The sequence below is a fragment of the Nicotiana tomentosiformis genome, chromosome 8, assembly GCF_000390325.3.
Source record: "Nicotiana tomentosiformis chromosome 8, ASM39032v3, whole genome shotgun sequence".
In the NCBI taxonomy this organism is placed as follows: domain Eukaryota; kingdom Viridiplantae; phylum Streptophyta; class Magnoliopsida; order Solanales; family Solanaceae; genus Nicotiana; species Nicotiana tomentosiformis.
The window spans coordinates 40,217,841-40,242,283 of record NC_090819.1 but is presented as its reverse complement, the minus strand read 5'-3'; the positions used below and the strand labels follow the sequence as shown (position 1 = coordinate 40,242,283).

The following is a 24,443-nucleotide window of genomic DNA, read 5'->3' as shown; positions in this document are numbered from 1 at the left end:
ATATAAGGATGTTGTTATAGAGAGGTCTGACTGTACAACTATAATACAACTTTAATACAATTTCGTAAGTAAATTGTATGTCATGTATTCTTCTTCTTCTTCTTCTTCTTCTTCTTCTTCTTCTATTGAAATCCATTGATGAATTCCATTAAACTATATACAACGTGAAAGGATAAAAAGCAGAGAACATCAAAAGAAGAAAAATTGGGGAAAGAACAGAGAATGCGAGATAGAGAGACAAAGAGAGAGAGGGGGAGAGACAGACATATAGAGAGAGACAGAGAGAGAGCACGCAGGTATAACAACAACAACAACAACAACATACCAAGTGTAGTTCCCCAAGTGGAGTTTGGGGAGGGTAGAGTGTACGCACACCTTACCCTTGCCTTTAAAAAGGTAGAGAGTTTGTCTCCGAAAGATCCTTGGCTCAGGAAAGGGAGAGGGGAGGGGCAATAACAAGCAAACTGACCTGACAACCAAAACAAAAATACAAAACTAGCAAAAGGTAATGCAATCAGAAAATCAAAACACAAGACAACAACAAGTAGTAACAGAAGACTAGGGGTACGAAAAAAACACGGACGACACTAAGTGGTGTGTCAAAGCTACTGCTACAAACAAGGACAACACTCGACCACCTAACCCTTTACCTTTATTCTTAATCTCTACACTTTCCTATCTATGGTGATGTCCTCAGTGAGCTGCAGCAATAACTGATATTCGTTATTCAATTCCTAATATAACGGGATACTCATTTAAAATTAATTTATATATAACTGGTTAATTGTATATGACTATGTAATTAAAGTAAAACTTGATTAGGGAGGGTAAATAATTTTTTTTATGCAGTAGTTTCTAAATATATAAATTCTAGTTTTATGTCAAAAATTTGGTTAGTTTGACGCTTTCAAAGAGAAAAAAGTTCTACGCACTAGATTTTTCTTGTTCCAAAAGACCAATGACTTTCACTTGTCATTTAACACCACGGCTATCGTCCGGCGCCTCCGCGGCTCCTTCCATAAACCCCTTAAACCCCTTAGCCGTAGAATGACCATAAGGCTCTTCAGATATGCTCTTCCACGCTCACTTCCCTCTCGTTTTGTTGGTCATCCTTTCAAAATCTCTTCAAGATTCATATGCTCCGAGAATAACCTTGTTACATTGGTAGACCCAGAACTGAGATTCCCAGAAAATGAATCTTTTCAACAAGAAAAGATGGGTGGTTCACTTTCAGTCCAAGAATTGGTTTCAATCTTGGGTGGTTCGGATGCTGAAGTTATCTCCAAAGATGAGATTGGTAAGTTTTCAGATGATGCTTTCTTGGTTATAAATGCTATAAGGAAGGGTAATGATGGGTTTGGAGAGAGAACTGAGAGAGTTGTTAGGCATTTTAGGGAAAAGCTCAACCCTGGTTTAGTGGTTGATGTGTTGAGAAATATACACAACCCTGAATTGGGTGTTAAGTTTTTCATGTGGGCTGGTAGACAAATTGGCTATGTGCATAATGCATCTGTTTATGATGCTTTGTTGGAAGTAATAGGGTGTGATGTCCCATTACATTTTGTTCAAGATATAGGAAAAGATGATAGGGAAGTGCTTGGCAAGTTGCTTAATGTGTTGATAAGCAAGTGTTGCAGGAATGGGTTGTGGGATTTAGCATTGCAGGAGCTGGGAAGGCTAAAAAATTTTGGTTACAAGCCCTCGGCAGCCACTTATAATGCGCTGATTCAGGTGTTTCTGCAAGTAAATAGATTGGAGACTGCATCTTTGATATACAAGGAGATGTCAGCACTTAGTTTTAAGATGGACAAGCGTACATTAAATAGCTTTACGCGATCATTGTGCAAAGTGGGTAAATGGAGAGAAGGCCTTGATTTAATTGACAAGGAAGAGTTTGTGCCTGATACAGTGATTTATACTAATATGATTTCAGGATTATGTGAAGGTTCCCTCTTTGAAGAAGCAATGAATTTTCTCAATATAATGCGGACTAGTTCGTGTATCCCTAATCGTGTAACATATGAAGTTTTGCTTTGTGCACTTTTAAACAGGAGAAAACTTGGTCGCGTCAAGAGGGTTCTTAATCTTATGATTTCTGAAGGTTGTTATCCAGGTCAGAAAATATTTAATTCTCTTGTACATGCATACTGTAGATCAGGAGATTACTGGTATGCCTACAAATTGCTAAAAAAAATGGATGGCTGTGGCTGTAAGCCAGGATACGTAGTTTACAACATATTGATTGGTGGTATTTGTGGCAACGAGGAGTTACCAAACAAGGATGTGCTAGAATTGGCTGAAGATGTGTATAATGAAATGCTAAATGCAAGACAAGTACTGAATAAAGTCAACGTGGTCAATTTTGCACGGTGCCTTTGTGGATTTGGAAAATATGAGGAGGCTTTTAGTGTTATTAAAGAAATGATGAGCAAAGGTTTTATACCTGATGTCAGTACATACTCGAAAGTGATTGGTTTTCTTTGTAATGCCTCCAAAGTAGACAAGGCATTCCTGTTGTTCCAAGAAATGATGAGGAATGGAATTATTCCAGATGTTTATACTTACACAATTTTGATTGATAGCTTTTGTAAATCTGGTCTTATTCAACAGGCTCGTAATTGGTTTAATGAAATGATTAAAAAGGGTTGTACTCCTAACGTAGTGACTTACACAGCTATTGTCCATGCTTACCTCAAGCAAAGGCAAATTTCAGATGCAAATGAGCTCTTTGAATTGATGTTAACGCAAGGATGTGTTCCAAATATTGTCACTTTCACTGCTTTGATTGATGGATACTGTAAAGCTGGACACATAGAGAAGGCTTGCCAGATCTATGCCAGAATGAAGGGGAGTCTAGGTACCGCTGAAGTAGAGTCGTACTTCAAGGTTGATCTTGATGGTAATAAGGAGCCAAGTGTCGTTACATATGGAGCTATGATTGATGGTTTGTGCAAAGCACACAGGGTGAAAGAAGCTCGCAATCTTTTGGATGTCATGGTAGTGGAAGGATGCGAACCAAATCATATTGTTTATGACGCATTAATTGACGGGCTTTGCAAGGTGGGTAAGCTAGATGATGCACAAGAGATATTTGCCAAAATGTCAGAATGTGGATATAGTCCGAGTGTTTACACCTACAGCTCTCTAATTGATAGACTATTTAAGGATAATCGTTTGGATCTTGCTATAAAAGTCTTGTCTAAAATGCTCGAAAGTTCTTGCCCCCCAAATGTCGTTATATACACAGAGATGGTAGATGGCTTTTGTAAAGTTGGTAAAATAGATGAAGCTTATAAACTTATGTTGATGATGGAAGAAAAGGGGTGTCATCCAAATGTTGTGACCTATACTGCAATGATTGATGGATTTGGCAAAGCTGGAAAAGTGAATAAGTGTCTTGAACTCATCGAAAGGATGGGTAATAAGGGTTGTGCACCAAATTACATAACCTATTCAGTTGCAATAAAGCATTGTTGTGCTGCAGGACTTTTAGATGAGGCTCTCCAACTTCTTGAGGAAATGAAACAAATAAGTTGGCCAAAACACATGGCCAGCCATCGTAAGGTTATTGAAGGCTTCGAAAGAGAGTACTTAATCAGTCTGTGTCTTTTAGAGGACATGGGCAACAAAAATTCTCTTCCAATTATTCCAGTTTATAGGGTTCTAATTGATAGCTATCAAAAAGCAGGAAGACTTGAATTTGCCATGGAGCTACTTAAAGAGACTTCATCATCTTTGCCATTTTCAAATCTTGATAAGAAAATGTACTCTTCCTTGATCGAGTGCCTTTCTGTTTCAAACAAAGTTGATTTGGCGTTTGAATTATATGTAGACATGATAAATAAAGGTGCAGTTCCAGAGCTTACGGACTTTGTTAACCTCATTAAGGGATTAGTAAGCATGAATAGATGGGAGAATGCACTTGAACTCTCCCAGAGCTTGTATTACATGGTCAGTACCTCTTCGTTTCAGCTCTGTCTTTCAATAGATATAAGGAATTATTTGTTGGTTTCATATGTATTTTGTAAGCTTTATAAGTTTTGAAGTTCTGCAGTTAACGTTTCCAATGTGGTCCATGTTGACATAATAAATTAAATCCAATAACAGAAGGAGCTGATAGAACTAAACCTATTCCTATAAACATTAGAACAGAATGTTTCAGATTCATAATGTTCATCACCTCTAAGATAGGAAAACTTAGTTTTGACTCTTGATTTAGATCCCAAGTGTTAGAAGTAGGAAAGAACTGTATATTTATGTACACATTCCAGTAGATTCTACGTAGTTACTTTAACGCCATGAGAAGCAGCTCATATTTTTATCTGTGTACACTCTTTAAAGTACATGTTCATGTGTGGTTTTAGTGTTTTAATGCACTGAAGTTGCTATGTTCTTTGTTGGTTTCTGAAGCCTTTGGGTGCAATTCCTTGGTAAATATATGTAAATGTTGAGGTTCTTCCTTCACTTCCTTTTTCTACCATTCTTTTTTACCAGTTACATGCATCGAAATCCACCACCATTCGGCTCCTTTAAAGGTCAAGAAATGATACGTTGAGTCTATCTCATTACGAGGCACTACCTGTTGGCACCTGATATACATACTTGGAGCTGCACTAGTTGACAGGTGCAGTTTGACCTTGTTATAACCAAGTAAGTAGCATATACACATATATCACAATCTCACTAGCTTTGCGAATTATTCTCGTCTCTATTTTTGATACATTTATTTGACGTATACTTGATTGTTAGCTTACTATTAGAGTTTCTGGTTTGCGTTTCCTATGTGTCTGTGTTATTTCAAATATTTTCATCTACCTTTAATTTTTATATAGCTCGAGGAAATTGACGACCATGGCAAGATTCTATGCCTAGCTTCAACATTCATTGGACCATAGGCATCTGAATGAATTACCTCCCCCCAACCCTCCCCCACCCCCACCCCAAAGAAAAAGATATTCGAATGAATTACTTGCTACAAAGAATTTGGGTCGGACAATTTACGATGGCTTTCTTCTAGCAGTGTTGGAGAACAGTCAGAGGATATTATGAAAGTGATTTCGCCAATACTGTACTATAAGGAAGCATGAAAGTAGGTGTGCTTTGCAAGCTGGATTTGGAAAGGCGTATGACCACACCTATTGGGTTTTCAGGAGTATGTAATGGGGAGATTGGTTTCAGGAAAGACAGAGACTTTTGGCATATCCACATTGAGATTATTAGTTTTGGTCAACGAGGTTTTGCCTAAGGCAAAGAGTCCCCTTATTTCACATGCTATTTTTTTGGTTAAGTGTCACAACTCGAAATTCCCACCGTCGGGACTGTGATGGCGCCTAACATTTCACTTGCTAGGCAAGCCAACGTTAGAGAATCATTAAACCAAATCCTTATTTCCATTCAGCAAATAACAATACTTAACTAAGATGAAATATAATAAGTGCGGAATAATATAAAAACTGTATTAATTACTATCATCCGGATCTGGAGTCACAATTCACGAGCATTCTAGAATTCACTACAAGTAATAGTTTGAAAGAAATACAACTGTTTGAATGAAAGAAACAGTAAAATAGAAGGATAGGCGGGGACTTCAAGGTCTGTGAACGCCGACAGATCTACCTCGAGTCTCCGGATAGCGGGTCCAACAGCTGAATTCTCGATCAACTCGAGCGGGTACCAAAATCTGCACAGAAAGTGCAGAGTGCAATATCAGTACAATCGACCCCATGTACTGGTAAGTGTCGAGCCTAACCTCGACGAAATAGTGACGAGGCTAAGGCAAGGCACCTACAAATCAACCTGTACAACTTAACAGTGTATATACAAATAACAGTAATGAAGAGCTAGACAGGAAATATCGGGAGGGGAAAACATGCTGGGGGAAATACGGGATAGTGAACTACAGTAGAATGATAACTGGAACAACCAATATAAAATGAATCAACAGGAACACGAATACAGTAAAGGAAAAATGCACGGCATCACCCTTCGTCCTTTTACTCTCAATCTCACCATAAAATCAATAGAAACGACACGACATCACCAATTCGTGCATTAACTCTCATATCATGGCACGGCATCACCCTTCGTGCTTTTACACTCACAATATGGCACGGCATCACCCTTCGTGCATGAACACTCACAATATGGCACTGTATCACCCTTCATGCATTAACACTCACAATATGGCACGACATCACCCTTCGTGCATTAATACTCTCCCTTACCATAATGCAATGCATAAATAACAACAGGGAGATGGAATAACAAGTACAAGCCTTCAACATTTGGTTCCGCAATATCAATCTCAACTTTGAAATAAATACTCAATTATCACCAGAGAATCCGTACACATGATAAGAACGATCAATTTATCAACACTAGTCTAAACACGTAACAATTAGGCATAGGAAAGAGACAATGTAAGAAAAATGGGAGAAAACAGGGAAAACGGGTAAATTGGCAGCGCATAAGTACTCGTCACCTCACATATACGCCGCTCACATGAATTTCACATAGCAAATAATCTGAGGTTCCTAATTCCCTCAAGTTAGGGTTAGACACAACACTTACCTCGCTCCGAAGGCCACTTAATACTCAATCACAGCTTTTACTTTAGAATTCACCTCCAAACCACTCGTATCTATTAAAAAATGACTCAATAATATCAAATATTGCTAAAGGAATTAATTACATTGCATAAATTTAGATTTCCCAAATTTTCCTCCAAAAAGTCGAAAATCGACCCCGGGTCCGCTTGGTCAAAACCTGAGGTTCGGACCAAAATCCATTTACCCATTCACCCTCGAGCCCGGATATATAAGTGGTTTTGGAATCCGACCTTAAATTGAAGTCTAAATCTCCAAATTTCCGAAATCCCTAGTTTCTACCCAACCCTTAATTCTACCGTGAAAACTCTAGATTTTAGGTTGATAATTCATAAAATATAATGGGTAATTGAAAGAAAATGGTTTAGAATCACTTATCAACACTTTGGGGAAGAAAACAACTCTTGAAAATCGCCTCTAGTCCGTTTGGTTTTTGAGAAAATGAAATAAATGGCCAATCCCCGTTTTGATTCTGTTTTAAGTGCTGGGCGACAGTGTTCATCGCGATCGCGTGAACACTGTCGCGTTCGCAAAGGGCAGCCTCCTAAGGACTTACGCGATCGCGGAAGGCTTTACGAGTTCGCGAAGGTTTAGCCTGCCATACCTTCGCGTTCGCGAGACAGGGCTTGCGTTCGCATAGAGCTTCCCAGGTCCCCTGCCCAGCCTAGCTAAAGCTACGCGTTCGCGTTCGACGGGTCGCGTTCGCGTAGAGCAACCCCCCCAATGCTCCGCGTTCGCGACCTTGGTCTCGCGTTCGCGTAGAGTAAAATCCTCCCCAGCCCAGGTTCCCCTTCGCGATCGCGAGAGTGACTACGCGATCGCGAAGCACGACATATCATATACCAGGTACAACAGAAACACTAGATTTCCTCAAGTCCAAAATATCCCGTGGCCTATCCGAAACTCACCCGAGCCCTCAGGGCCACAAACCAAACATGCACACAAGTCTAAAAACATCATATAGACTTGCTCGCGCGATCAATTCGTCGAAATAACACCTAGAACTACGAATTTAGCACCAAATCAAATGAAATTCTGAAGAACACTTTAAAATTTCTATTTTCTCAACTGGACGTCCGAATCACGTCAAACCAACTCCGTTTCTCACCAAATTTCACAGATAAGTCATAAATATTATTTTGGATCTATACCGGGCTCCGGAACCAAAATACGGACCCGGTATCAACAAGGCCAAACATCAACAAATTCTTAAAAATAATTAATTTTCAGACTTTTAATTTTCATCAAAAATTCATAACTCGAGTTAGGGACCTCCAAATTCGATTCCGGGCATACGCTCAGGTCCCATAATTCGATACAGAACCACCGGGACCGTCAAAACACGGATCCGGACCCGTTTACCAAAAATGTTGACCGAAATCAACTAAAATTAGCTTTTAAGGCAAAAATTCTTATTTTCATCAATTTTCAACATAAAAATTTTCTGGAAATACGCCCGGACTGTGCACGCAAATCGAGGAGGGTGAAAATGAGATTTTAAGGCTTAAAAGCGCAGAATCGAGTTCTAAAACATAAGATGACCTTTTGGGTCATCACATTCTCTACCTCTAAAACAACCGTTCGTCCTCGAACGGACATAGAAAAGTACTTGGGCTGGAGAAAAGGTGGGGATATCTACTCCGCATATCGGACTCCCAAGTGGCTGCCTCAACAGACTGACCTCTCCACTGCACTCGAATTGAAGGGTAACTCTTTGATCTCAACTGGCGAACTTGTCAGGCTAGAATAGCCACCGGCTCCTCCTCGTAAGTCAAATTCTTGTCCAACTGGATAGCTGAAATCTAACACATGGGACGGATCGCCGTGAAAATTTCGAAGCATGGACTCATGGAATATCGGATGAACAGCTGCTAAACTAGGTGGTAACGCAAGCTTGTAAGCCACTTCTTCTACCCTCTCTAGAATCTCAAAAGGTCCGATATACCTAGGGCTCAACTTGTCCTTCTTTCCGAACCTCATTACACCCTTCATGGGTGATTCCCGAAGCAACACTCTCTCTCCGACCATAAATACAACATCACGAACTCTGCGGTCGGCATAACTCTTTTGCCTGGATTGAGCTGTGCGAAGTCGATCCTGAATAATCTTGACCTTATCCAAGGCATCCTGTACTAAGTCTGTGCCCAACAACCGAGCTTCCCCGGCTCGAACCACCCAACTGGAGATCGGCACCGCCTACCGTATAGTGCCTCATAGGGAGCCATCTGAATGCTCGACTGGTAGCTGTTGTTGTAGGCGAACTCTGCAAGGGGCAAGAATTGATCCCACGATCCTCCGAAGTCTATAACGCATGCGCGGAGCATATCCTCCAAGATCTGAATAGTGCGCTCGGACTGCCCGTCTGTCTGAGGATGAAATGCTGTGCTCAACTCAACTCGCGTACCCAACTCACGCAGTACTGCCCTCCAGAAGTGCGAGGTGAACTGCGTACCTCGATCAGAAATGATAGACACGGGCACACCGTGAAGACGGACGATCTCACGAATGTAAATCTCTGCCAACCGCTCCGAAGAATAGGTAACTGCCACAGGAATGAAGTGCGCTGACTTGGTCAGCCTGTCCACAATGACCCAAACTGCATCGAACTTCCTCCGAGTCCGTGGGAGTCCAACAACAAAATCCATAGTGATACACTCCCACTTCCACTCAGGAATCTCTATCTTCTGAAGCAAACCACCAGGTCTCTGATGCTCATACTTTACTTGCTGACAATTTAGACACCGAGCTACATATGCAACTATGTCTTTCTTCATCCTCCTCCACCAATAATGCTGCCGCAAGTCCTGATACATCTTGGCGGCGCCCGGATGAATAGAATACCGGGAACTGTGGGACTCCTCAAGGATCAACTCACGAAGTCCATCCACATTAGGCACACAAATACGACCCTGCATCCTCAAAACTCCATCATCTCCAACAGTAACCTGCTTGGCACCACCGTGCCGCACTGTGTCTCTAAGGACAAGTAAATGAGGATCGTCATCCTGCCGATCTCTGATGCGCTCAAACAAAGAAGACTGAGCAACTGTACAAGCTAGAACACGGCTGGGCTCAGAAAAATCCAACCTCACGAACTGGTTGGCCAGGGCCTGAACATCAAATGCAAGCGGTCTCTCACCAACTGGAATATAAGCAAGGCTACCCATACTAGCTGACTTTCTACTCAAAGCATCGGCCACCACATTGGCCTTCGCGGGATGATACAATATGGTGATATCATAATCTTTCAATAGCTCCAACCACCTCCTCTGCCTCAAATTGAGTTCCTTCTGCTTGAACAAATACTGCAAGCTCCGTTGATCTGTGAATACCTCACATGGCACGCCGTAAAGATAGTGCCTCCAAATCTTCAGCGCGTGAACAATGGCTGCCAGCTCTAGATCATGAACATGGTAATTCTTCTCGTGAACCTTCAGCTGCCGCGAAACATATGCTATAACCTTGCCACCCTGCATCAATACCGCACCCAGACCAATACGGGATGCGTCACAATATACCGTATACGATCCTGAACCTGTGGGTAACACCAATACCGGCGCTGTAATTAAAGCTGTCTTGAGCTTCTGAAAGCTCGCTTCACACTCGTCTAACCACCTGAACGGGGCACCCTTCTGGGTTAACCTGGTCAACGGGGTTGTTATGGATGAAAACCCCTCCACGAATCGACGGTAATAACCCGCCAATCCCAAGAAACTACAGATCTCTGTAGCTGATGTGGGTCTAGGCCAGTTCTGAACTGCCTCAATCTTCCTAGGATCCACCTGAATACCCTCTGTTGATACAACGTGACCCAAGAAAGCAACTGAACTCAACAAAAACTCGCATTTTGAGAACTTAGCATATAACTGGCCGTCTCTCAGAGTCTGAAGAACGATCCGAAAGTGCTGCTCATGCTCCTCTCGGCTGTGGGAGTAGATCAAGATATCATCAATAAACACAATCACAAAGGAATCCAAATAGGGCTTGAACACCCGATTCATCAAATCCATTAATGCTGCCGGGGCATTTGTCAGCCCAAATGACATGACTAGAAACTCATAATGCCCATACCGAGTCCGAAAAGCTGTCTTAGGGACATCAGATGCCCTAATCCTCAACTGATGGTAGCCAAATCTCAAATCAATCTTCGAAAACACCTTGGCACCCTGAAGCTGATCAAATAAATCATCAATCCTCGGCAATGGATACTTGTTCTTGATGGTGACCTTGTTCAAGTGCCGATAATCTATACACATCCTCATCGATCCATCTTTCTTCTTCACAAACAACACAGGTGCACCCCAGGACGAGACACTAGGTCTAATGAAGCCCTTATCAAGCAAATCTTGCAATTGTTCCTTCAATTCTTTCAACTCTGGCGGGGCCATGCGGTATGGCGGAATGGAAATGGGCTGAGTGTCCGGGCCAAATCAATACAGAAATCAATATCCATGTCGGGTGGCATCCCTGGCAGGTCTGCAGGAAACACCTCTGGAAACTCACGAACGACCGGCACTGAATCCATGAAAGGAACCTCCGCACTAGAATCGCGGACATAAGCCAAATAAGCTAGACACCCCTTCTCGACCATATGCCGAGCCTTCACATATGAGATAACCCTGCTGGTAGAATGGCCAAGAGTCCCTTTCCACTCTAATCGAGGCAACCCCTGCAAGGCTAAGGTCACCGTCTTAGCGTGACAATCTAATATAGCATGATAAGGTGACAGCCAATCCATACCTAGTATGGCATCAAAATCAACCATATCGAGAAGTAGAAGATCTACACGAGTCTCAAGACTCCCAATGGGGACCAAACACGAACGATAAACACAATCTACAACAATAGCATCCCCCACTGGTGTGGACACATACACAGGATCACTCAGAGAATCACGGGGCACAACCAAATATGAAGCAAAATAGGATGACACATAGGAGTAAGTAAACCCCGGTTAAATAGGACTGAAGCATCTCTACTGCAAACTGAAATAGTACCTATGATAACGTCAGATGACTCAGCCTCAGGCCTGGCTGGGAAAGCATAACACCGGGGCTGGGCCCCACCACCCTGAACTACGTCCCTGGGATGGCCTATAACTGGCTGGTCTTCACCTCTAACGGCCTGACCTCCACCTCTAACAGTCTGGCCTCTACCTCTGGTTGCCTGACCCCTGCCTCTGGCTGGCTGAGCAGGTGGTGCAGCAACTGGTGCCGGAACCATGGCACGAGAACTCTGATACTGTGAGCTGCCTGTTGCCCGAGGGCAAAATCTAGCAATGTGCCTCGGATCACCGCAAGTATAACATAACCTCGGTTGCTGTGACTGCTGACCCTGAAACTGACCCTGTCGACCTGGGTAACCACCCTGATAACTCTGGAGTGGAGGTGCACTAATAGGAGCTGGTGGTGCACTGTAGGCTAGCTGGTCGGAATAATGCATCTGAGGGCCACGACCACCTGAGGCACCGTGGGATGCCTGGAGTGCTGAATGAAACGGCCTGGGAGGATGGCCTCTACCAAAAGTACCCCTGCCTCTAGATGAGGCAGCGCTGAACTCACCGGAATAACGAGGTCTCTTGTCAGACCCCTGACAACCCTGAGTAAGAACCATCTCGACTCGTCTGACGGCATTAGTAGTCGCCTGGAAAGAAATCTCACTCCCAGTCTCCTTAGCCATCTGCAATCTGATAGGCTGAGCAAGTCCGTCAATAAACCTCCTCACCCTCTCTCTCGGTGGGAAGCAGAAGAATAGCATGACGGGCCAAATCCACAAAACGGGTCTCATACTGAGTTAACAGTCATACTGCCTTGCTGGAGACGCTCAAACTGATGGCGACGCTCCTCTCTCAATGTGATAGGCAGAAACTTTTCTAGGAAGAGATGAGAGAACTGGTCCCAAGTAAGGGCAGGCGACCCAGCTGGTCTGGTCAACAAATAATCTCTCCACCATTTCTTGGCGGAACCAGTCATTTCAAATGCAGCAAAATTGACCCCATTGGTCTCCACTATACCCATGTTCCGTAGAACCTCGTGACAGCTGTCGAGATACTCATGGGGATCCTCTGAAGGAGCACCACTGAAGTGAACGGGAAAGAGCTTGGTAAACCTGTCCTATCTCCATAACGCCTCAGAAGACATAGCTGGCCCATCTCCAGCCTGCGCCGCAACAACCGGCTGAACTACTCTGACTGGCTGAGTTGCTGGAGCCTGATACTGGGGAGCTATCTGCTCCGGAGCGGGAGTAGTGGGAGTCTGGGCTCCTCCTCCAGCCTGAGAGACTGCTGGTGCTATGGGAAATGCGCCAGTCTGGGCCACACTTTCCATAAGGCCCACCAAACGGACCAAAGCGTCCTGAAGTACTGGGGTGGCAATGAACCCCTCCGGAACCTGAGCTGGTCCGGCAGGTACAGTCTGGGCTGGAACCTCCTCGTCAAGCTCTATCTGAGGCTCCACTGCTGGGGCTGCTGCTCGGGCTCTGGGCTGAGCCCTGCCCCTACCTCGGCCTCTGGCACGGCCTCGGCCTCGGCCTCGACCTCTGCCTCTCGTAGGAGGTGCCACTGACGCTTTGGCTGCTGCTCAATTGAGGAAGCGGTACGTGTTCTCGCCATCTGCTAGAGAATAAGAGTAGAAGAGTTCAATCAGTATTGAGAAAACAAAATCGCACGACAGAGGAGAATAGAAGTGAAATTTGTTCCTAAACTTCATAGCCTCTGGAAGATAAGCACAGACGTCTCCGTATCAATACTCCAGACTCTACTAAGCTTGCTCGTGAATCGTGAGACCTAGGCAACCTAGTGCTCTGATACCAACTGTCACGACCCGAAATTCCCACCGTCGGGACTGTGATGGCGCCTAACATTTCACTTGCTAGGCAAGCCAACGTTAGAGAATCATTAAACCAAATCCTTATTTCCATTCAGCAAATAACAATACTTAACTAAGATGAAATATAATAAGTGCGGAATAATATAAAAACTGTATTAATTACTATCATCCGGATCTGGAGTCACAATTCACGAGCATTCTAGAATTCACTACAAGTAATAGTTTGAAAGAAATACAACTGTTTGAATGAAAGAAACAGTAAAATAGAAGGATATGCGGGGACTTCAAGGTCTGTGAACGCCGACAGATCTACCTCGAGTCTCCGGATAGCGGGTCCAACAGCTGAATTCTCGATCAACTCGAGCGGGTACCAAAATCTGCACAGAAAGTGCAGAGTGCAATATCAGTACAATCGACCCCATGTACTGGTAAGTGTCGAGCCTAACCTCGACGAAATAGTGACGAGGCTAAGGCAAGGCACCTACAAATCAACCTGTACAACTTAACAGTGTATATACAAATAACAGTAATGAAGAGCTAGACAGGAAATATCGGGAGGGGAAAACATGCTGGGGGAAATACGGGATAGTGAACTACAGTAGAATGATAACTGGAACAACCAATATAAAATGAATCAACAGGAACACGAATACAGTAAAGGAAAAATGCACGGCATCACCCTTCGTGCTTTTACTCTCAATCTCACCATAAAATCAATAGAAACGACACGGCATCTCCCTTCGTGTATTAACTCTCATATCATGGCACGGCATCACCCTTCGTGCTTTTACACTCACAATATGGCACGGCATCACCCTTCGTGCATTAACACTCACAATATGGCACTGTATCACCCTTCGTGCATTAACACTCACAATATGGCACGACATCACCCTTCGTGCATTAATACTCTCCCTTACCATAATGCAATGCATAAATAACAACAGAAGATCGAATAACAAGTACAAGCCTTACTTCAACATTTGGTTCCGCAATATCAATCTCAACTTTGAAATAAATACTCAATTATCACTAGAGAATCCGTAAACATGATAAGAACGATCAATTTAACAACACTAGTCTAAACACGTAACAATTAGGCATAAGAAAGAGACAATGTAAGAAAAACGGGAGAAAACAGGGAAAACGGGTAAATTGGCGGCGCATAAGTACTCGTCACCTCACATATACGCCGCTCACATGAGTTTCACATAGCAAATAATCTGAGGTACCTAATTCCCTCAAGTCAGGGTTAGAAACAACACTTACCTCGTTCCGAAGGCCACTTAATACTCAATCACAGCTTTTCCTCTAGAATTCACCTCCAAACCACTCGTATCTATTAAAAAACGACTCAATAATATCAAATATTGCTTTTTTGCATGGCTAGCGGCAAGGGGAGTGATTTTGACTGCTGAAAATCTCCGAAAGAGGGGAATTACACTTGTTAGTTGGTGCTACATGTGTAAAAGCTTAGGAGAAGAAGTTGATCACCTTATGTTGCATTGCCCTGTGTCCTCAGCTTTGTGGAGGGCAATCCTGAATCTCTTTGGTGTTCAATGGGTGATGCCAAGCACTGTAAAGGAAATGTTATATAGCTGGGGCGGTTTCCGTAGAAGAAGAAAGCAAAAGGCGTGGAAATTCGCTCCGTTAGCTCTCATGTGGGTAGTATGGGGGGAGAGAAATAGGAGAGCTTTTGAGGAGATTGAGTCTCATTTTTCACATCTTAAGAATAGCCTTTTATCTTTGATCGCTTTTTGGTGCACTCACTTAGCCCCTACTTGTATAGAAGATTGGGCGTCTTTTGTAGAGAATCATGTTCTGATGTAAATTCTCTACGTCTTTGGTATACTTTGTGTACACGGGAGTTCTCTCCCTTTTGATTAATACAATTTACCTTATCAAAAAAAAAATAAAAATTTAGATTTCCCAAATTTTCCTCCAAAAAGTCGAAAATCGACCCCGGGCCCGCTTGGTCAAAACCCGAGGTTCGGACCAAAATCCATTTACCCATTCACCCTTGAGCCCGGATATATAATTGGTTTTGGAATCCGACCTCAAATTGAGGTCTAAATCCCCAAATTTCCGAAATCCGTAGTTTCTACCCAAATCCCTAATTCTACCATAAAAACTCTAGATTTTAGGTTGATAATTCATAGAATGTAATGAGTAATTGAAAGAAAATGGTTTAGAATCACTTACCAACACTTTGGGGAATAAAACAACTCTTGAAAATCGCCTCTAGTCCGTTTGGTTTTTGAGAAAATGAAATAAATGGCCAATTCCCGTTTTTATTCTGTTTTAAGTGCTGAACACTGTCGCGTTCGCGAAGGGCAGCCTCCTAAGGACTTACGCGATCACGGGAGGCTTTACGCGTTCGCGAAGATTTATCCCGCCTTACCTTCGCGTTCGCGAGACAGGGCTCGCGTTCGCATAGAGCTTCCCAGGTCCCCTACCCAGCCTAGCTAAAGCTACGCGTTCGCGTTCGACGGGTTGCGTTCGCGTAGAGCAACTCCCCCCAATGCTCCGCGTTCGCGACCATGGTCTCGCGTTCGCGTAGAGTAAAATCCTCCCCAGCCCAGGTTCCCCTTCGCGATCGCGAAGCACGACATATCAGATACCAGGTACAGCAGAAACACTAGATTTCCTTAGGTCTAAAACATCCCGTGGCCTATCCGAAACTCACCCGAGCCCTCAGGGCCCCAAACCAAACATGCACACAAGTCTAAAAACATCGTACGGACTTGCTCGCGCGATCAATTCGCCGAAATAACACCTAGAACTACGTATTTAGCACCAAATCAAATAAAATTCTCAAGAACACTTTAAAATTTTTATTTTCTCAACTGGACGTCCGAATCACGTCAAACCAACTCCGTTTCTCACCAAATTTCACAGATAAGTCATAAATATTATTCTGGACCTATACCGGGCTCCGGAACCAAAATACGGACCCGGTATCAACAAGGCCAAACATCAACAAATTCTTAAAAACAATTAATTTTCAGACTTTTAATTTTCATCAAAAATTCATAACTCGAGCTGGGGACCTCCGAATTCGATTCCGGGCATACACCCAGGTCCCATAATTCGATACGGACCCACCGGGACCGTCAAAACACGGATCCGGGCCCGTTTACCAAAAATGTTGACCGAAATCAACTAAAATCAACTTTTAAGGCAAAAATTCTTATTTTTTCATCAATTTTGAACATAAAAGTTTTCCGGAAACACGCCCGGACTGCGCACACAAATCGAGGAGGGTAAAAATGAGATTTTTAAGGCTTAAGAGCGCAGAATCGAGTTCTAAAACATAAGATGACCTTTTGGGTCATCACATTAAGAAAGCATTGGACAAGATAATGAATAGGACGACAAGGGTAGGTTAGTTCAGAGGCTTCAAGGGCAACGGAGGAGGCAAGATAGCATACGGGTGCACCACCTACCATTCGCAGATGATACAGTAGTGTTTTAGTGTTAGAATCTAAACAGTGCTCTGCTATGCTTCTAGGCAGTCTCAAGTTTGAAGATCAATTTAGGGAAGTATGAGATCCTTCTGGTGGGTGAGGTTGAGAATATTGGACAGCTAGCAGACACTTGTTTTTGATGATGTTAATAGATCAGCATGTACAATCGATCAGCCCATGGGCATCTTGATGCTGCCTTGGTATGAAACGATGCTTTGAACACACAAGGGAGGATGAATCAAGTAGAAGTTTCAATATGGGTCAAGAAATATGCTGAAATTATGCAAGCAGCTTGGTCTGCATGCTATGGAGTACAAAGATGATCTATTAAAGTTGCTTTTACGCATTGAAAAGAATAGGTCTGATAGAAATTCTAGTTCAGTGAAAAGCCCTTTGCCGAAAAAGTAGAGTAGCAGAGAGCTAAAGCAGCTATTGGAATTCAATGTAAAATTTGGTGAAAGCAAGAATAGAGGTAGAAGTTTTGTCACTGATAAGAGATGAAGCTGAAAATTTTCTATTGGAAGTTTGGAACTTTAGGAGATTAAACCATAGAAACAAAAGGATGATGATAATACTGATGGTGCATAAGTGGAATTCCGATATATTTTGCGTCACTAAAACAAAGCTTAAAAATTATTATTCTTCAATCATCAAACAAAATGGGGGAAATCGATGGATGGATTTGTTTGGAATGGAGGCTCAAGGTAATAGTGGGGTATCATCATTATGTGGTATAAAAGGAGATGAGACTGTTATGACAACTTCTTAGGTATCAATACAGTTTCTGTATGGATGGAAGAGCTTAACACTGGCTTCAAATGCTTTCTTACTAGAGTATATGGGCCTTGTGATAGAAAAACAGTCGAGAATTATGGAAAGAGATTGCAGCTGTAAGAGGATTGAATGAATTGTTCTGGGTCATTGGAGGTGATTCTACTGTTGTAGGTTTGAGGATGAAACAATTAGCAGATCTAAAAATGCAAATCGATGAAAGACTTTTCCAGATGCTAAGAGATTAGGGTGCAAATCTTTAAAAAAAATAGGATAAGGTGTGAACTGAAAAAGAGTGCATACATTAAGGGTGCAAATTACAAAAAATCCCATTGATCTTTCTCTCATGGGGGGGGGGGGTCGGCATACATGGTTTAAGGGAAATAGGGAGGATGCTGCTTCGAGGATCACTTCATGCGTGAAGCGATACTCACCAAAGAAGAGAGCGCTTACAATGAGTAGCCAAATAACTCCAAAAAGAAGTAGTTGATTCTTTGAATTTCACAACATCATGCAATGAGCAACTAATGTCCTCCATTTGTAATGATCAATACATGATTCATATTCTTCACCTATACCAAGAAACTGGAATTAATGCAGTCGCGTGGCCTTTTGCTGTATGTGCGTGCTACACAACAGTGTAATTACTAGAGGGCTGGCACATAAGTTGGCACAAGTGCTACAACTTTTATATGTAAAATTGACAACTTTTATATTCCCTGGTTATTTCGCGCATGTGCACTAACATTAATGAGAAAAATTGACAGAAGTCCATCGCATATGTGCCTGTATTTATTCATACAACCTGGCATAGATCTAGCTCATTGCCAACATTTTTGCACAAAATTGATAGAAGTCCATAACATATATGCCAGTATTTATTCATAAAAGTGGCAGAGACCCCGTGCATGTGCTGTTATGCTCCAAGGTTGTAAACCATAGCAACTTTTTTTTATAATTCGAGAAATCCCTGAAGGTCAATGGCCAATGACTCGAAAATCGGAAGATAATGGGCCTGCCTCTCTACCCTTCTCTACTTAAAATACTAGGCTTTTGTCTGCGGCATGGTACAAATCCGTGACATGCGCCTAACCTACACATCACGTATACTTAACAGTTAACATCACGTATACTTAACAGTTAACACTAGACTAGAGCCTTGGGGGCTCAGCCAATAAGAAATTGCTTTCCTGGGTTGAAATGGTTTCTACGTTTTGGTGTTTTATGGGACTAGAATCACTTGCTTCACTTATGTATCTAACGATATTAATGCCTCTTTTCACATGATTGATGTCCAAAACACTTAGTTTCATCAGTTAGACATGTATTCTTACACATCTACTGGAAATGCTTCTTTGATTTACTCCATGAAAGATGTGCAATGAAATGTTTTCACACCAATTTTATTTGACCAGGAGACAAGTCAGGGCTCCAATCCAGTGAAGGAATATCCACTAGGGATCAAAACTTTGTTAAAACTACTTACTTGATTCTCCTTGCCGGAAGCACAAGAACATGCTAATACTTGAGTCATGGGGCAAGGAAACCTTCTTTTATTGAGAGATTCCTCAGGTTTCACAACCTAAATTCTCCCTTTGTGCAATTCTTCTATATGAATGTGTGTGTGTTTTCTCTCTTTTTGGTTCTTTCTTGTGTGGAAATGACTTTGTTAATGTTGGTTAATTTGTAAATGTTTAGTGCCTATAAGAATGGAGCACCATTATGGGTTGACGCAACCCTCATAACTAGCAGAAAGTAAATTCTTACACATCAAATCTAAATTCTTAATTGTAAGAGATCTCTGCTCAAATGTGACTCTTGCAGGGAAAATATTAAATCCTTTTCTGAAAATATTCTTTAAGGGATCTTTTTCGATGTGGCTTTTGCGTTTTGAGGATTAATCATGAATTGACTAGTTTTACACTGGTTGGCAGCGTACTGCAACCCTCCTTTATCTGAGCTGAGATCCGGCAATGCGACCAAGTTCATACTGGCAGAGTTTGGACTCATATAGCCGATCCCATTTGCTTGGGGCTAAGGCGTAGTTGTTTCTATATGGCTTTTGTAGAGCAACTTATCCGAAACTGCTCTATTCCAGTTCTGTATATAATGATAAGAGATCTATTTCAACTCAGAATGTGGCTATTGCATTGCAACTTATTCAAACACTCTCTAACGATTGAGAATATGCTGAGATGAGAGTTTTATAAAGCAGTATGAACCTTGTGGGCCTTGTAACAACTTTGATTCCATTTTTGTTTTCATTTTGACACAATTTCTTTGATTCTTAGCGCATCTTACATTTTTACTAATATTTGTGGACATGTTTTCTATTTTCTAACTTCGGGCTTTTGTATTTGTATTGCCAAAGGGTTGCACTTTGAATATGCTTGTAATGGAAACGAGTAATATAACAGTGCTTTGTTCTCCAAGGCTTCAAGTTGTGGCCGTGTTGGATACAATATGAAGGTTGTGTTCCAACCCATGTGGTGTTCTAGGTATGAACGCTTCGATCCTCATTCAAATCTTCCTGCCTTCTCCATCGTTAAAATAGAAGTGGAAAGGAAAAAGAGACCGTTGCATTTCTTTATTGGTAAGCTCTTAAATCAATTTCATCTTGCTGTTATTCCTACTTGTTGCAATTACCTGTTCTTTTTCAGTCGTTCTCTAGCTGAGGGTCTATCGGAAACAACCTCTCTGCCCTTCCAGGGGTAGGGGTAAGGCTGCGTACATCTTACTCTCCCCAGACCCCACTTGTGGGAAACTACTGGGTTTTTTTTCAGTCATTCTCTAGCCGAGGGTCTATCGAAAACAGCCTCTCTGCCCTTCCAGGGGTAGGGGTAAGGCTGCGTACATCTTACTCTCCCCAGACCCCACTTGTGGGAAACTACTGGGTTTGTTGTTGTTGTTGTAAGCTCTTAAATCAATTGTTAAAACCAATAAAGGCCGCGAAGGGCAATTACTTCTTTACTGTCATTACAATGTGTGCAAGGATGTATTCATGAGTAGGTTATTTTGCTCTGTTTAACACAATTCTAGTTAATCTCTTTCTCTTTTCCTACTTCTTTTGTGGTGATGTGGTGTCCTGCCAGCTTGCACGCGCTAATCTACCAGACAACTTGCCATAACCCACATGCACAGGTGATGATTACTCCCTATCCGTCTCTATCCACAAATACTAGTTACAGCTTGTTTGGATTGTTGTTACATGTCGTTTCATAATGTATCGTATTGTATTGTACTGTATTGCATTGTATTGTTTGATGAATACAATGTTTGGATAGATTGTATCGTTTGCCGTCGTTTCATGATGTCACGCACTAACAATATGAAGAATAAAGTTGCAACATTACTAAGAAAAAATAGGATACGGAGTAGAATTATTATATAAAAAGTAGGATAAAGAATAAAATATGATTATTTAATAATAAAGAATGGCAAGATGAGAGGAAAAAAGCAAAGAAACGATGCCACCACACCAAATCCGTCGTTTCATAAAGTGGCACTTTTCGTCGTTACATAACGATAGATTTAACGATACGATACAATAAAATTGGCACTTTTCGTCGTTACATAACGATGGATTTAACGATACGATACAATAAAATTAAAGTAACAATCAAAACAAACATTGTACTTAAAGTAACAATATGACAGGTAACAACCATCCAAATAAGCTGTTAGTCTTCTGTCGTGACTATTAGGTTGAAGCAAATACTTAATGTAAAAACCTGATAATTCCAGGTCTACAATTTCGTCGCTGCCTTGCTGGCAGCCAAGGTTCTCATACCTGCATTTACTCTTGGAATAGCTCCGTTTTATATCCCCTAGCTACTGCTGTGATAACTTAAGCGGCTCAAGGGAGGAGGGGGTATGCGAACAAAATATTGCCTGAAGTATTAGTTGAGATTTAAACTTATGTCACTTTAATTTTCATGTATCCATGAGTGGTGTGGTCATTTTGTCCTAACTGAATAGCTTGTATGAAGTTGATCAAAGTCTAAGCTGGTCAATGTCATTTGGCATATTAGATGCAGGCATATCATTGATAACTTAAGCGGCTCAAGGGAGGAGGGGGTATGCGAACAAAATATTGCCTGAAGTATTAGTTGAGATTTAAACTTATGTCACTTTAATTTTCAAGTATCCATGAGTGGTGTGGTCATTTTGTCCAAACTGAATAGCTTGTATGAAGTTGATCAAAGTCTAAGCTGGTCAATGTCATTTGGCATATTAGATGCAAGCATATCATTAGATAAAATATCAATGAAAAAACATTTACCAGCATTCTTGCAGATAAAGATGCTTGTGTGTCTGCACGAATATAACTCACATATATATAGATACATGTTGAAAGAACAGAGTTGTTTCTCCTTTTGTTATGCGCATTTCCAGTACCCACATAGTGCTGGACATCTCTTATACATATAGATAGATAGATAAGAGTGTTACATAAAGTAAAATGGATCAATTGACAAACTGGATCAATTTACGCTTGTGGTATAATTGACAAACTGGATCAATTTACGTTTGTGGTATTATTGACAAACTGGATCAATTAACTAATTCGCTTGTTCCTAACTCTTTCCCCTTCCCCTGATGTATACACTGTAGTTCACACAATTTGATCTCCCTCGCAATATAAGATAGTTATGTAAGTTCATACAATCTGGTTCTCTTTCGCAAGATAAAGTGTGTGTGTGAAGTATCTAATATCTGTTTTTAACATTATCTAACAGGAACTTTGTTTGCTGCTTGATGGTTATCGGGACGAATTTGTCCAAAAATTCCTATTTATTTTTCAGCAGGTTCTCTCTTAATCTCCTTTACTTCTTTTTATTATATTTTGGCAGGGCTGTGATTTTCCTTTGAGGAACTCTTGGCCCTTCTTGATTCATATTAAAGAGACGAATTATGTCCATCATTCTTTTACGCAAGGCCTGCTCTCCTAATCCTTCTAATAGATTCTGCTTTGTTAGATGCGGTTTGGCTAGAAGATGGGGACACGTCGATGTCCACTAAAACACCCAGCAGAATCTGGTTTGATGAGAGCCCTGCTAGGTTTTTTCTTTCTCATTTCCTCCTAAATTGGTATAGTTTCATTCTATACAAGGTGTTTCTTATCTCTATCTACTTGTACGCCATTCTAGGCCTTTTACCCTTTGGTTTTCTTTCAAGTTTCAAGGATTTCATGGTGAATTTTCACGCTGAATGACTCCTAGAAATAGTCAATTGATATTGTTGGCTTATGATGATGATATAGTAGCAATACGAAAGTTTCTGATATTTTCTTTTCCATCTCAAAAGTATTATCTATTTGTTCTCTTTTGGAGTACTTCCGATCCAGTTATGTGTCTTCTTCTGTTGTTACCTTTCTAATGTAGTAATTGATCTTTCAAAGAATCTAACTTTGCCTGTATATTGGATGATTGTGCCAGATTCATCAAACCTTTTACTACACACCCTGATCTGAGGAAACCGTGTATCTTGTCTAGTTTCTGTCACCCAAGGATTGATACTCGGTACATAGAGATAAGCCCAAGATGGTGTTACTTAAAGAGAATTGAATTAGATCTGCAGATTCAGTATGTAATCCTGCTTATATAAGGGTCTCCATTCCTTAATCTACGTTGAAGCTGGTGCATCATACGCATTTCTAAGAAGTTCTTTCTGCCCAAGCTGCAAGTTTATGGTTTCAGGAGTTGACACGGAATTAGTTGATTGTATGCGAGAATCAAGTCTTTTCAAGTATGTGATGACAGAGTAGTTGATGGGATACTCGCATGTCAAAAAGAAACAGAACCAAAGAATTTGTGCATCAGAAATGTTGAAGTGTGTGACCATCTCATCTAAAAGCTTAAGCTGTTAGAGAGAGCACACTTGTATTTACTTAATTATGTCTTCAACAAGAAAGAGCTAATGATCACATAGGAGCAGAATATCATGAAGTTCAGTTTGCTCACTGTTGCCAGGGGCTTGATACCATGAGCTCAAAAGTGTAGCTCTGTCACTAGGAGAAAATGCATCTCTTGCTCTTAATAAAGGTTGGTTTTATTAATGTTGTTAATCTCTCGAATGATTAGTTGAGATCATCTTTAGTTGCAATCAATCTAATAACTTTTCTAGTTTAAAGTGGAATGCCCTCATGTATCCGTTCTGGCTATACATCTGAGCTAGTAAAATTTTGCTGCATTTAATTAGCAGGAGATAAGAAGCAAGCTTCTGAGGTTATTTATTCATGAAGAATACGAAACTTTAATACTTCATTAAGGACTGGTTACACTATTTTATTCCGGGAGTCTTAAAGCTTATTGCTGTGACTTGGACGATCCATTGGTGCTTGACTTCTACCAGCTTGCTTGTCAACATTCTGTTTGGTTGAATTGTTGAAGCAACAGGCATCTGCAATAATAGTACTGTTTCTTGAGCAGCAATTCTTATGTTTGAAAATTTCTACTTAGACCAACCAGGACGGGGCAATCGGGGAAGGGTAATGTTAGGAAAATCTTGAGGTAGCAATATAATTTTAGTAATTGGTGCAGGGCTAAGGTTAGCAAATACAAGGTATGTCCACTATCTTCTTGTCTATTGGACATTCTTTTTTTAATAAATAAGTTAGTAGCCGAGAACTGACCTGAGGAACCATTGGGTTGTTCGGGTTAATTTTCATATAAGACAGTAAGCAAAGCATTGACCTACACTCTTCTTTGTTCTCTCTGCAGACTTTTTCCATTTGCTCTTGCAAGTCATTTCCATTTTCTTCCAAATCTTAA

At 41.4% G+C, this 24,443-nt stretch overlaps 1 protein-coding gene across 11 annotated transcripts; it reads left to right on the top strand.

Moving 5' to 3' along the window:
- The first annotated feature begins 914 nt into the window (after positions 1–914).
- On the top strand, positions 915–23,802 carry LOC104084523 (pentatricopeptide repeat-containing protein At1g06710, mitochondrial). 11 transcript variants are annotated; one of them, XM_009588436.3, is made up of 8 exons: positions 915–3,951; positions 4,495–4,650; positions 19,086–19,242; positions 20,042–20,263; positions 20,763–20,811; positions 22,410–22,478; positions 22,650–22,731; positions 23,109–23,802. In XM_009588436.3, the coding sequence occupies exons 1-2, from the start codon at positions 1,048–1,050 to the stop codon at positions 4,531–4,533; spliced, it is 2,943 nt and encodes a 980-aa protein (XP_009586731.1). In that variant the 5' UTR covers positions 915–1,047; the 3' UTR covers positions 4,534–4,650; positions 19,086–19,242; positions 20,042–20,263; positions 20,763–20,811; positions 22,410–22,478; positions 22,650–22,731; positions 23,109–23,802. The 11 variants fall into 11 exon arrangements, with proteins under 11 accessions (XP_009586731.1, XP_009586725.1, XP_009586737.1 ...); XM_009588430.3 differs by having other exon boundaries at positions 22,650–22,761; XM_009588442.3 differs by having other exon boundaries at positions 22,635–22,731.
- The last annotated feature ends 641 nt before the right edge of the window (positions 23,803–24,443 follow it).